Source organism: Tasmannia lanceolata, unplaced genomic scaffold, assembly GCF_043159265.1.
Source record: "Tasmannia lanceolata isolate RefF3 unplaced genomic scaffold, GAP_Taslan_0.1 ptg000006l, whole genome shotgun sequence".
Lineage (NCBI taxonomy): Eukaryota > Viridiplantae > Streptophyta > Magnoliopsida > Canellales > Winteraceae > Tasmannia > Tasmannia lanceolata.
This window is the reverse complement of record NW_027518683.1, coordinates 42,591,338-42,606,298: the sequence shown is the minus strand read 5'-3', so window position 1 is coordinate 42,606,298 and position 14,961 is coordinate 42,591,338. Positions and strand designations below refer to the sequence as shown.

The following is a 14,961-nucleotide window of genomic DNA, read 5'->3' as shown; positions in this document are numbered from 1 at the left end:
TTTTGAACTCCACATTTACACTTGTAGACACCCCATTTTGATAGGCCCCAAAAGTCCCAAAGTTGAGTCGAAGCTTTGAAGTTAAATAAATTCCCAAGGAAGCGGACCCCAAGCGAGGAGAGAACCCGAATTTTACCAGCTTATTGTGTACATTTATAGGTTCAAATTCCCTGAGAAGTTGTTAATATTCCTAAGAGTGCCCCTGCAAAATCTTGCAGGAATCGGATAAAAAATGGCGAATAGGGCGAGCCAGGTTTGTGCTATTATTGTAATTTGGCCAATGTAAAAGGGGGAGTGAATAACACTTGAAGGGGTTGTCCCAGTGAAAATAGGGGGGCATATATAATGCCATTTATATGCCATCGAATTAGGGCTCTCACCCAAAAAAAAAAGAAGAAGAAAAGAACCTCTTCATTTTTTTTACAGAGGGGAGAGAAGGGAAAGAGCAGCCGCCATCTACCAAACCCATCTCCACAGCCGCCCACCTCCATCGGCCGCAACCTCCACCTCTGCAAATCTGAGCAACCATCAAAACCCATTTCGAAAAACCCAAAAACCCAGCCACCACCTTCTTCCACCTCCGGCCACTCCTCCGGCCAAGCCTCCTCCACAGCCGCCCACCTCCATCGGCCGCAACCTCCACCTCTGCAAATCCGAGCCACCATCAAAACCCATTTCGAAAAACCCAAAAAACCAGCCACCGCACCCCATCCAAACCATTTCCACCTCCTCCGGCCACTCCTCCAGCAAGCCACCTTTTCTCTACCCTCTCCTTCATCCCATTCCACCGCCACCAACCACCCTTTTTTCACATCCACCGGCAAACCCCACCGGAATCCAAACCAATACCTTGTTTTCTGCAAAACCCATGTCAAAACCACCATAACCACCTCCATTTCGGCCACCATCTCCACCTCCTCCTCCTTCTTCTCCTCTCATCGTCGTCTCCAACCTCCGGCCAAGCCATCACCACCTCCAACCACTCCACAGCCACCCATTAAACCCCTTTCATCCACCACCTCTGCTATTTTTGCCAAAACCCACTTCGGTTTTTTCCACCATTTTCCCGGCCAATCCAACCACCACCACCCCCTCTGTCCATCTCCCTTGCCGTCGGCAAGCCACCATCCAAACCCCCATCACCACCTCCCTTCTTCTACCTCCGACCACCCACCGGCCGGAATCCGATCTTCACCCCACCACAAGCCATCTCTTCCAGCAACCCTCTTCTCTCCTCTCCATCACCTCGCTTCTCCTAAACCCCATCAGGACCCACTCCATCTTCACCCCCATCACGATCCATTCATTTTCTTTGAAAAAATTGCAGAGAGGGTTTTGCTGAAGGGTAGAAAACCGAACCAAATCAGAGAGAAAGAGAGAGGAGAGGGGAAGAAAGAGGGTTTGCTACCCACCCTATGGCCACCATTTCCACCGGCCGTCTCCGCATCTTTCATCACCTCCGCCATCTCCGACCACCTCCCATAGCAATCTCGCCCCCTCACTCTCAATCGGACCATCTTTCATCTCCTCCCTCAAACCCCTTTCTAATTGCCTCCATTTGCAGCCACTTCCGCCGCTGCTCGCTATTGCCGTTGCCACAACCCATCTCCACCCAGCAGCTCAGGTAACCTTCCTCTCTTTTCATTAATGTTTGGACAGCATAGATCATGCCATGTGAGTTGGGACAATTTGAATCTTAAAATCTGCATTTGCTACTTTAGCATGACTAATCCATCTTGTTTGATCATGTAAATTTAAGGGATTGATCTTGCCTTTGATCCAATCCCTTAAATCTCAGTCTTAAGTTATTGAAGACTCTCATTTTCTATAGCACTTTTCTTTGTTGGGATTGAAATCTAGTATAACCAGGTTTGAAGAGTTGGTCATGCTTGATTTTTTTTTTATTCCATTTACATTTTGGTTTTCTTGGGGTACTGTAATTCAAGGTATGATTGGGTTGATCCCATTTGCCTAAGAGAGGCTTCCTTGTTCATCAGGTTGGTTGGCTAATGATATTTGCCCACCCATGTCTTAGTTACATGCATTATTTCAGTTAATATTTGCTTCTTTGAGAAGTTCACAAGAGCCTTGCCTGGGATTTATTGGAATCTTTTGGTTGTTCTTGAAATTCCAAAGGACAAGCTGGTTCGATTCGAGAATTAAATTGTAATGATGTTGGTATCATTCCCCTGCAGCTTGTCATCCTAGTTTTCAATAATCCGATTCATTAATGTGCTAAGGTTCTGACATGAGGACTATTGTTTCTTTGGGCTTTAGCTTGTATATGGTGTGAATCATTCATACATGTCATGATGTTCTAATATTGGTGTTGCTATATTTTGGAGATGGCATTATTCTACCCATTTATTCTTTCAATAGTGGGTCTTCAAGGTAATTTCAAATATATGGTAAGTGATGTCATCCTTGAAGTGTAGTAGTACTGTGGATTCAAAACCAAGTATAGATACTAGATTCGTAAATTCCAGAAAAGAGTATAGGGATCAGCATACCCCAAATCATTTGGGACATCCGTTGATGTATAGCTGCTTGACTTTGAGCTAATTTTTCATGTCTTCCAGCGATTTATATGTCCAAGGTAAGAGGGTGCAAGCCATTCTTAAATGAATTATAGATATGATTCACCATGTTTTGAGGCATTCATTGATTGAATTCCTCCATTGAAGATAAATCTTGTGCTTTCAACGACATTCCTCTTATTCCTTCTTTAGACCATTTTAAACTTGAACCATCAGTGAGCATAAGTCTTTTGGGATTGTCAATACCATTTGATCTTGCCATCAATTCTCAAGAACTTTCCTTAGGGCAAGGCTATGACGGAATGCTTCTTGAGCCAACCCCTTCCCTTCCTGCCTTAGAGTCTTCGCAGGTTAAGGGATTTCTTCCTCTTTAGAGTCAGTCATAGAGAGTTTAGGATTCCGTCCTTCCATCTTTCAGAGTCAGTCTTCAGCATAGGAGTCAGTCCTTCAGTCTTTCAGGAGTATGTCCTATCATCATAGGCGTTAGGATTCTGTCCATCCTCTCATCAAGTCATGTGATTTTTTGCAAGGTATAAGATGTTGTCCAACCCTTGCAGAGTCGTGATTTTGTCCAATTCCCCCGCAAAGCATAGGATGCTGTCCAACCTTTGCGGGATATCAGGAGTCTGTCCTACCCTTATGATGATAGGATTCTGTCCTCTTGTGTCAAAAATAACTAAAAACATCTGAAAAACCAAAAATCTCAAAAATCTTGAGTCATTAAGAGTGTAGTTAGGAAAATTTCGTCCGAACTACGGATGGCTTGATCCCTAGCTGAGGGGTACGTAGGCAGCTCAGGCGTGCAGCTGGCATCTTGAGTTCAGTCAAACCTTTTTAATAAATATTTTCAAACATTTCAAAACAAAAGCAAAAATGGGCAAGGATGGTGATTGTCAGGTCACTCGGAGCCCTCTTTTCATTCCATTTCCGGTTTTCATCGTGATTTTTCGGTTTAAATCGGCTTTCTGACATTTTATCGGGTTTTGGGATGGGCGATGACGCAGCGTGGCCCCTTTACAGGGATTGTCCTCGCTGAGCCCAACGATAGGTCATGACGATCGCGAGACTTGTCCGATCTTCAGCAGATTAGGATCGCTGGGCTTGATTCCTTTTGAATCGCCCTCTGAGCCTATTGTGTGTTCCATCTTCTTTCCCTGGCATTTTTTGTTCTCACATGCCGTTGATTTTCCGATTTCTTTCTTTTCTTACACCTTTTAGCTTGCTGTGTGCTTATCTTAGATTTCTCATGCATTCTAGTTTGTTTGTTCTTCTAGCGTGCGATCGATTGCCATTTTTTTAGTCTTATCTCTTGCATAGGCTCGCATGTTAGTGTGTTTACTTTACTGCTTTGATTGCTTAGCTATAGCATTTATCCATTCGTCTTAGCTTGATTATCTATCTAAACTTAGATATTTGCTTTCCTTATTTCATTATATCTGTCATTATCTGCTTAGCTGTAGCTATGCATGCGATTGTTTATTGCTTTCTTAGATGTGATGAGTTAGGATTAGATGCGATGGGTTAGGATTTGGATGTTCACTTTCTTTGCCCATCCCCGGGTCATGCATGCTTAGATAGACGTTTTCTTTGGGATGATTGTTCCCATTTCACATGATTTTTGCCCAAAACTCTTCAAAGTTAATAATAAATGGCATAAGAGACCAGGTGCTTGCACTTGGGCGAATTGGGGGCGCCTAACCCCTTCCCCATTTGTCATCAGGCACGGACCTTTTGTATCTCTGATTATCTGTTGCGACAGAACACAGCATGGGATCCAGGGCCTACTTCTTTGGATGACGACTCTTTCTTTGTTTAAGGTGCGTCTCGAATCCGGGCTAGTCCCCGAATCGAGAGGTATTTCACTTTACATCGCCGCTCATGCTGTGAGGGGCACTCTTTCGAGAGTTTCTTGGCGGAGCTCTCCTTCACGTGGATGATCCTGAGACTTTCGTGGGGACCCGTCCCCCCGCCTGTCTCGGATCGGGGTCCACAACACTCCGCCGCGATCAAACCCAAAAAGAAATAGGATTTTTCATCTTTGTCGACATCACTCCTCACACGTGCGTGAAGACCTACCTTAAAAGTTCCCCACGTAATCAGCTCCCTCTCCCCTTCCATGAGGACTTGATACCACGAGTGCACTCCCCCCTCCAAATGGGAAGAGGCCATTGGAACCTTTTGCTCATCGGGTGTCTGATGAAAGCAAAAAAATTCATCGGTCCAACTTGCAGGATTTTCAACACCGTTGAAAGACGAAAGGTCCAACTTCACGAATTTGGGTGAAGTTTGTGAACCAGAATGATGAAAGCCGCCATTGCCATTATTTCGACCTTCATGGATTTGAATAGGAACGCGAGAAGCCTCTCCAATTTCCCTAGCAAATTGACTAGTGATTTGGTCCACATGTGTGTTCGATTTTTCAAACATCTCCGCCATTCGATTCATCTTGTCTTGCTGGCCAGTTAAAAGTGACTCCATAGCTTGCTCTAACCGCTCCACGCGGTGATCCATGCCTGAGCTCTTATACCAATTTGTTACGAACCCAATTGGGTTTGCAGCAGAATTGATCTTCTTAGAGGGAAGATCGGCCTCTTGACCTTCGAGGGAAGGGTCGTCCTCCTCCGTGCACAAAGACACTTTCTCATAATATTTTTCTTCATTTCTAAAGGTCTCAGTTACAATGCTTTTTAAAGAAGATGAAATCACATTCCAACAGGACTCTCTAACTAGGACTCTAAGAAAGATAATATTCTTCTCCTAAAATTTAGTTAATAGATAACTAAGTAATACTTATTAATAGACTCCTTGCATAGTTGCTAACCCAACTAATACTCATCTCCTAGACTCCTAGCTCAACCCAAACTAATCTGGTTGGCAAATGACATACACCAAAAATAAGATACGTATCATTCCTCTCCCCTTAGAATCGACGACCTTGCCCTCAAGGTCAAATTAATCAGATTAAATTCTTCAAGCCACCGGGGTCCAAGATTGTAATGTGCATGATTTTGCTGAGCAACACAATTGACATTAGCTAGACTTCAATCTTCAAGAGTAACAGGCACGATCTTTTGAACTCGACATTTACACTCCGCCGTGATCAAACCCAAAAAGAAATAGGATTTTTCATCTTTGTCGACATCACTCCTCAGACGTGCGTGAAGACCTACCTTAAAAGTTCCCCACGTAATCAGTTGCCTCTCCCCTTCCATGAGGACTTGATACCACGAGTGCACTTCCCCCTCCAAATGGGAAGAGGCCATTGGAACCTTTTGATCATCGGGTGTTTGATGAAAGTAAAAAAATTGATCGGTCCAACTTGCAGGATCTTCACCACCGTTGAAAGACGAAAGGTCCAACTTCACGAATTTGGTGAACCAGAATGATGAAAGCCGCCATTGCCATTATTTCAACCTTCATGGATTTGAATAGGAACGTGAGAAGTCTCTCCAATTTTCCTAGCAAATTGAGTAGTGATTTGGTCCACACGTGTGTTCAATTTTTCAAACATCTCTGCCATTCGATTCATCTTGTCTTGCTGGCCAGTTAAAAGCGACTCCGTAGCTTGCTCTAACTGCTCCACGCGGTGATCCATGCCTGAGCTCTTATACCAATTTGTTACGAACCCGATTGGGTTTGCAGCAGAATTGATCTTCTTAGAGGGAAGATCGGCCTCTTGACCTTCGAGGGAAGGGTCGTCCTCCTCCGTGCACAAAGACACTTTCTCAGAATATTTTTCTTCATTTCTAAAGGTCTCAGTTACAATGCTTTTTAAAGAAGATGAAATCACATTCCAGCAGGACTCTCTAAGTAGGACTCTAAGAAAGATAATATTCTTCTCCTAAAATTTAGTTAATAGATAACTAAGTAATACTTATTCATAGACTCCTTGCATAGTTGCTAACCCAACTAATACTCATCTCCTAGACTCCTAACTCAACCCAAACTAATCTGGTTGGCAAATGACATACACCAAAAATAAGATACGTATCATTCCTCCCCTTAGAATCGACGACCTTGCCCTCAAGGTCAAATTAATCAGATTAAATTCTTCAATCGTCCGGGGTCCCAAATTGTAATGTGCATGATTTTGCTGAGCAACACAATTGACATTAGCTAGACTTCAGTCTTCAAGAGTAACAGGCACGATCTTTTGAACTCCACATTTACACTCCGCCGTGATCAAACCCAAAAAGAAATAGGATTTTTCATCTTTGTCGACATCACTCCTCACACGTGCGTCAAGACCTACCTTAAAAGTTCCCCACGTAATCAGCTGCCTCTGCCCTTCCATGAGGACTTGATACCACGAGTGCACTTCCCCCTCCAAATGGGAAGAGGCCATTGGACCCTTTTGCTCATCGGGTGTCTGATGAAAGTAAATAAATTGATCGGTCCAACTTGCAGGATCTTCACCACCGTTGAAAGACGAAAGGTCCAACTTCACGAATTTGGGTGAAGTTTGTGAACCAGAATGATGAAAGCCGCCATTGCCATTATTTCGACCTTCATGGATTTGAATAGGAACGCGAGAAGTCTCTCCAATTTCCCTAGCAAATTGACTAGTGATTTGGTCCACACGTGTGTTCAATTTTTCAAACATCTCCGCCATTCGATTCATCTTGTCTTGCTGGCCAGTTAAAAGCGACTCCATAGCTTGCTCTAACCGCTCCACGCGGTGATCCATGCCTGAGCTCTTATACCAATTTGTTACGAACCCGATTGGGTTTGCAGCAGAATTGATCTTCTTAGAGGGGATCGGCCTCTTGACCTTCGAGGGAAGGGTCGTCCTCCTCCATGCACAAAGACACTTTCTCAGAATATTTTTCTTCATTTCTAAAGATCTCGGTTACAATGCTTTTTAAGGAAGATGAAATCACATTCCAACAAAACTCTTTAACTATGACTCTAAGAAAGATAATATTCTTCTAAAATTTAGTTAATAGATAACTAAGTAATACTTATTCATAAACTCCTTGCGGAGTTGCTAACCTAACTAATATTCATCTCCTAGACTCCTAACTCAGCCCAAACTAATCTAGTTGGCAAATGATCCGATCCATCAAAAATAAGATATGTATCACTCCTTAACAAGACTAATTAAGTTGTTCGGGATTGATAATGCATTCATGCCTGCTGTTGATGTCTGGAATGTGTTAACTGACCGCTCACAAATTCTTTGCTTTATAGGCCACCGAAGATAGTGAATGGTGGCGATTATGTTCTTCTTGAGAGTGTTGATTGTTGTGGTGGTCATTTGAGGACGATTCGGGAGCCCACGACAAGAGTGAAATGAGAGAGAGAGAGAGAGAGAGAGAGAGAGAGAGAGAGAGAGAGGGGGATGATGAACATAGGGTATTTGTAATAATGAAAATAGATTGTTTGTAAGCTCGAGAAATAAGAATTTTAGTTTCTTGGAAAAGAAAAATAAAGGTTTAAGAAGGTTTTTCACTTTCTTTGTAGAAAGTTTTATTCCAAAATTTTAAAATCTATATGAAATGGCTAGCCAAACAAATTTTTTAAAGTTTTAGGGAAAATATTTTTTAGGAAAAAAAATACCTGGATCCAAACATGTCATTAATTTTGGGTCCAATAATCAATTTTGGAGTCAGAATCAATTCTTAAAATCCAAAACAAACATGTCTAAATAGCTGAATGGTGTGGCATAATAGCTAGCATCTCGATAATAATTACTTATGAGAAAATATTAAAATAATATGTATTTATATGAGAAATACTTGCAAGAATACTCATATAGTGATGATATATCCATGTCAGAAATTATATGGTGAGATCCATGTAGGCGATATAACAAAATTAGTACCACCCTTGATATTTGATCCTGGAGCAACACCAAAGGCGGCACTAGATCTACATGCGCATTCACGGTATAAAATCTCTATCCACGGCTACTATATTTGCACTACTATGTTTTACTAATTGCTCAAACTCAATTATGTCTTTTGTTTTCTAAATTGCTTTTGACAGCTTTTTAGGGAATGTAATTACTTTTGAGAGCTGTTTAAATAATAAAAGATAAGATGGGTTGGTGCAATTATAAAAACATGGCAGTGCCTAGGGCTGCAACTTGGGTCCGGTTTTACCTGACCTGAATGAACTCGACCCGACCCGACCCAAAAATAACATGGGTCGGGTTTAGAAATCATGGGTCTTGGGCAAGGTCGGGTTTTAAATTGGAAAACCCAACTCAATCTTGGGTAGGGTCGGGTTTAAAGAGAAAAAAAACCCGAAACCCGTCCCACTCATATGGGTGTACTGTGACTTTCTTAAATATCTATTGAATAACAAAGCAAATTATTTTCCAATATATTGATACAATTGTTTTCGTTGAGGTGACATATCCGGAAATAAATAATTGTTCTGACGGAACCTTCTCCTAGACATTAATCCTTGATACACGGTCCAAGTCATTGATTCCTTTCTATTCGTTATTATCTTTATTGCCCAATAAAAAGACCAGAACATGTGAAAACACAGTGTGCTTAAATTTATACACTTGATGACATAAATTTAGAGATTTTTGATGTGAAGATTTGCTTTTTCCCTACATTCATTTAAATTAGTCACTATCCTACGCTAAAAAATGAAAACCCAACCCGACCTGAGAAACTATCCTGGGTAGGGTCGGGCTTACGAATTTCAGGTTTTCTTCTAAAAAATTAGACCTGACCTGAGGTAATTCTCAAGTAGGGTATGGATTTGGAAAACCCAACCCGAGTTGCACCCCTAGCGGCGCCAATATCATTAGTCTATAATTGCCCCTAATTTTTACTTGGGAAAGCTGCCTCTGGTGTAAAAGAATAGTCATATATATACGCTAGAGGGGGCTGTCCCAAGTAAAAAAGTGTGTGAATATATCACTTTCTTGATAAACGCTTATTAGCTCTTTCATGTGGAAAACACTTCAAAAACGGGTTTCTTTTTGGAAAAAATAGCGGACTGAAATGACCCTTGATTTGATCCCTTTAAATTTGTATTTATTGCCTTTATGGGATTTGAGTTCCCTCCATTTGTCTTTTAGTGAATGCGGCTCAAATGTCTGAAGCCCCCCCTCCCCCCCCCCCCCCTCTTTTTTTCCCCAACAGGATCCCGTTTTCCTTGTAGTGCTCTTCCATGTATAATAATTAGCTTGATTTTGAGACGAGATTCAAACCGAGGCTGTTTGGATACGTGGATTTTAGAATCCAGGTTTTTAGTTTGAAAACAGTGCAAAAGATGGTTCATGATCAAGTTGTTGTCTGCTGTCGTGGCATCGTTTCTTGGATTTTAAAACTTTACGATCAAGCTGTTGTATAAAGTCCTGGCAGCATTTCTTGGATTTTAAAGAAACGCTGCCAAGACAGCATACAACAGCTTGATCGTGAACTTTCTTTTACACGTTATCAAACTAAAAGGGAAGTGATATTTATGCCCCTTTTCATTACTAGGGACACCCAGCGCCAGTGTATCAATGACTGGGTGGGGGGGCGCTAATGTAGAGAAAAGTATGGAAAGGGGGCTGATGTTTGGGGAAATTATGGATTACGGGCACCTTTTAAAACAAGAACGAAACCAAGACTAATCTTCAAAATCGGGTGGTCAAAATACCCTGATACCCTTCTGACATCGACAGAGTCCTCCTTTTTCATTACTGCCTATTAAATTAGCGCGCTTCACAAGGATTCTTTTGGTTCGTTTGAATGAGTATTTGAACCGAAAGAACCTTGGGTTTGTTTCTATCTTGGCCGTCAGAAATAACTAGAGACGGATGGATGCTTGAAACGTGTTGGAAAACTTAAACTTTTTGGAATGCTAACATTATTGAATACTTTAGTGAGCAGCGTCATCTTTTCTCACTTCTTTTTTGGTTTAGAACAGTAACGTTATTGAATACGTCTCTTTTGGCTTAGAATCTTTTCCCTCATCTTTTGGTCCTCATTATTTACGCCGGCTTACCCCTTTATTTAACGCCGGCTTACCCATTAATTACGCTGGCGTACTCATTATTTCTCTTTTGGCTTAGAATCTTTTCCCTTCTCTTTTGGTCCTCATTATTTACGCTGGCTTACCCCATTATTTACGCTTTCCGCTAGTGTACTCCTTTATTTCCGCCGGCGTACCCATTATTTCCGCCGGCGTACACCCTATTTCCACTTACACCCTAATTCCGCCGGCGTACACCCTATTTCCGCTTACACCCTATTTCCGTCGGCGTACCCCTTAGTATTCCGACGGCGTACTTCTGAATCCGGCGGCGTTCTTAGCCAAAAGAGACGTGAGAAATAATAAAATATTCAATAATGTCGCCGTTCTAAGCCAAAAAGGGGTATTCAATAACGTTACCGTTATAAGCCAAAAGATAAGTGAGGACCAAAGGAGAAGTGAAAAGATAGAAATGAACCCAAAGCCAAAAGAGACGTATTCAATAACGTTACCGTTCTAAGCCAAAAGAGAAGTGAGAAAAGATTATGATTGACTTTGGGTTGTCAGCGTTCCAAATTTTTTTTCAACACGTGTCAAGCATCCATCCATCTCTAGTTATTTCTGACGGCCAACATAGAAACGAACCCAAGGTTCTTTCGGTTCAAATACGCATTCAAACGAACCAAAAGAAGCCTCATGAAGCGCACCAATTTAATAGGCAGTAATGAAAAAGGATGACTCTGTCCATGTCAGAAGGGTATCAGGGTCTTTTAACCACCCGATTTTTTGAAGATTAGCCAGCGTTTTGTTCTTGTTTTAAAAGGTCCCCGCAATCCCTAATTCCTCTAAACATCAGCCCTCATTCTGTGCTTTTCTCGCTAATGTACTTGGTGTCAGAAGAATCCAGTGGGTTTGACCGCCGTTTGACCGCCCGCAGGGTGTCCCTGGTAACGAAAAGGGGGCGTAAATATCAGTTCTCAACTAAAAACCTGGATTATAAAATCCGAGTATCAAACGGTCCGAAAGGTTTGGATGAATTTACTGGCATAAAAAAAACTCTATAGGGGTATATAAGTCATTCCACGACGGCTGTCCTAGCTTCTGACATGTGGTTCGCTCGTCTACAAAAAAATAAAATAAAAATAAAAATTCAATAAAAGGAGTCGATTTTTGTTTTTCAGGGAGAAGGAAAGAAAGAGAAGGGAGCATTAGTTCTTAAATGGCGGTTTCAGCTTTCAGGGGCGCAGGTTATGGCCGTCTACCTCTCTTCCACCCCACCAAGGCGCAGGTTATTATCCTGCGCACTCCCTCTTTTAATTAAATAATTAATTTGTTTATCTCTGTGCTCTAACTTTCATTTTTCAGATATTTTTTGCTTATTCCCTATATCTGTAGGAGGTGTTTTTCTTCTCTTTGTAGTCATTTCCCGCTAATCGTGGCAGATTTTTAGGTTTTTTGTACTTGAGAGATTCTCAACAGCTGCTTTTTCTTTTGGTTTTGTGTTGTTATTTTATCAAATCTTCAGATTTTAGAGTTTTTTTTACTATATGAGTGTCCTTTCTTCTGGTTCTATGTTTTTTCATCTCTTGGAAGCTTCAATTTTTAAGATTATTAGGAGTTTCTGTTGTTTTTGGGTGCTCATGAGTTGTTTCTCTGATTCTTTTAGGGCATGTTTAGCAAATATACTCAACTCAACTAAGCCTTTGTCCCAAACTAGTTGGGGTCAGCTAATGAATCCTTTAGAAAATGTTCATGAAGAAGGTGAAAGAATCTACCCGGCTCAAATTGACTAAGTCTAATCCTAACACTAGTTGGGTTCGTCCACATGGATCATTTTCCTAGCCATCAACTCTTTCCTCACTGTTTCTACCCATACTAGTTAGGGCGTGTTTAGCAACAATGAATAATTATTTCATGGAATATTGTGGCCCAATTGTGAGATAGGAGTTGAGAAAGAGGAAGAGGGCATGAGAAACTCCTAAAAACCAGTGAAAAAAAAAAAATACTCACTTCCAATTAGTTTTTTTTAGGCCCTGTCTGGATTGCAAGAGAAACGTTTCTGACAGAATTTTTTTTATTGTGAAAAGTTTTTCTTGCCGTTGTGTAGAGGGAAATGATATGATTATGGTTAATTTAGATGGATATTATCATGAATTGAAGGTCCTTCTAAGTAAAAACTGAATAGGATTGGTTGAACTTATCTCTTTTCATGTCTAAACCAAGTAGGAAATTTTAGAGATATTTTCATTTCCAAACTTTTCCAGAAAATTCCATGTTCGGATTGGAAGAAAAACATTTTGACAGAAAATATTTTCTTAGATTTTTTCTCCTTTCCACGATTTAGATGGGAATTATATGATTATGATTAATTTAGGGGGATACTATTTTAAATTGAAGGTCCCTCTAAGTAAAAATTGAATTGAGTTTGTTCATATTATTTTTCTTAGGGGCCGTTTGGATACGCAGATTTTAGAATCCAGGTTTTAGTTTGAAAACAGTGTAAACGGCGATTCATGATGAAGGTGCTGTATGCTGTCCTGACAGCATTTGTTGGATTTTAAGTAAGAAATCCAGGTTTTAGAAATCTCTTCCGCATCCTGAGATTTCTGGAAACATGGGATGATCTGTTTCTCTCTCGCAGAAGGAAAGAAGGCCGAGAAATCAGAAAACGATGGCTGGTCCGCTTCGTCTCTTGTCTCTCATCTACAATTTTGAAGAAATCCTGGATTCTAAAACCCACGTATCCAAACGGCCCCAGAGTGTGCAAAAAAGTAGGAATGCTTAGAAATATTTTTCCTTTCTAAACTTTTACAAAAAGTCCTGCAATCGAAACAGGCCTTTAGTCTATTTCTTTTCGCGAATCTTCGGTTTCTAGGAGCTTTTGAGGACCTCATGTTGCATGGTTTTTACTGCTTCTCGATTTGTATCATTTGTTTTATTTCTTTTGATTTTTCTTTGATGGGGGCTTAATTTTCAGATTCATTGGCATTTTCTTAATTTTGGATTCTCACGAGCTGGTTTCTCATGTTTCTCAGGGTTTTTTGCTCCTGTATTCATGGCTCAAAGTTTTTAGGAATTTTATAGATACTCACTAATTCTAAGAGCTATTTTATAGTTGTCACCGAGTTTCTTTCTTCTTGCCTGATTTTCAGTTTTCAAAATGATTGCTGTTTTGGGGTTCATGAAAGTTACCACTATCAGGTTTTTCTCTTGGATTTTTCATTTTTATAGTTTGTATGGTTTGGCATAGCAGACCTGGCAGGTGCTATTCATTTTTCTGCTCTTTGTTGGGATTTTCTTGGGCATAAAGTTATTTTCAGTAGTTTAAATGTTTTATATCTATGCTTCTCCATCATTTTTTCCTTGGGGTGTATTTTCTTACACATATTTAAGTGTTTTATGTGATCCCTCCATTCTTCTAGCATTTGTTGTTGTTTAAGGGTTTTTGTGGCTGAGTTGTTAATATATGTATTGGCACTGCTTCTGAGGTTTCGTTATGTGCAAATAACCCAAGATAGGATTTCATGTAGAAACTTAGTTACTTTTACTGCCTGTGGTCCTTCATTTCTTTTTTCTATATTCTGCTTGGAAGCAAAGCCATTTTACTTTTTCATTGCAGTTGCCTGCTATGAGTACGACAGTCTGCTCAAGGAAGTTCAATAGTCTCCCGAGTAGAACATCTGTGTTTGCTCGATATTCACAGCCACAGGGTTTTTCAACCCGTATTCAAGGTATTTTATCTTACACATTTGTTTTCCTGCTCCTTTTTTTCAGCAGTGCTATTAGAGCATTAGACTTCTTCATTGTGAACAGCACAAAATTCAATTTGCAAGAATGCTAGTCTTGTATACAACGAGATTTCTGCATTGTTTATTTTCCCAAAGATGATCACTGAACTTTTACTCAGCGAAGGAATCGGAACACGCTTTATTGTTCTAGTTGACACTGCTTCCAGAGCAGCTAATCCTTAATTTTTGGATGGCCATGGATGCTAACAGTGGCAATAACAGAAAGAAACCCAAAACTTCTCCTTGTGGGATTGATATGGAGACAATTTGGGGTTACACTCCTTGGTTAGTCATAATCTTGGAGAACTATACTCTCAAAAGTGTTGTGCTCAGCCCTTTGCCTTAATGCCTTATTCCTTGTACCTCATGTCGGCGTCCTCTTTCCTTTTAATATAATTATGATTGAGATCCTTTCCTGTATCTCATTTTAGAATTATGATGGAAGATGTTAGAAGGATCTGTAAATATAATTATGCCCTTCCAATTTTGTTACAAGTAGTGATTTTGCAATATTTTTTTAAACTTCCTTTATATGGATCTCAATGCTTATGCCGTGTATCTACATATACAGACTGAGAATCGTGGGACCATGTAGTCCCAAAGTTGACTTCTGAGACAAACAAAAGAAAAAAGAAGAAAGAATGTTGAAGAGGGGGGGGGGGGGGGGGGCGCTTGGGGCTTTCTCCAACCAAATGGTGAATTGGCAACTATCT

The 14,961-nt window shown here is 40.7% G+C and overlaps 1 protein-coding gene across 1 annotated transcript in view; it reads left to right on the top strand.

Annotated features, from left to right (window-relative positions):
• The first annotated feature begins 11,641 nt into the window (after nucleotides 1-11,641).
• Nucleotides 11,642-14,961, top strand: part of LOC143880319 (Protein kinase superfamily protein) — a 43,463-nt gene continuing 40,143 nt past the window's right edge. Inside the window, exons 1-2 of the mRNA XM_077383201.1 lie at nucleotides 11,642-11,748; nucleotides 14,080-14,191. Of these exons, the coding sequence (XP_077239316.1) occupies nucleotides 11,680-11,748; nucleotides 14,080-14,191 (181 nt within the window). The 5' untranslated portion in view covers nucleotides 11,642-11,679. The remainder of the gene's footprint in view (nucleotides 11,749-14,079; nucleotides 14,192-14,961) is intronic.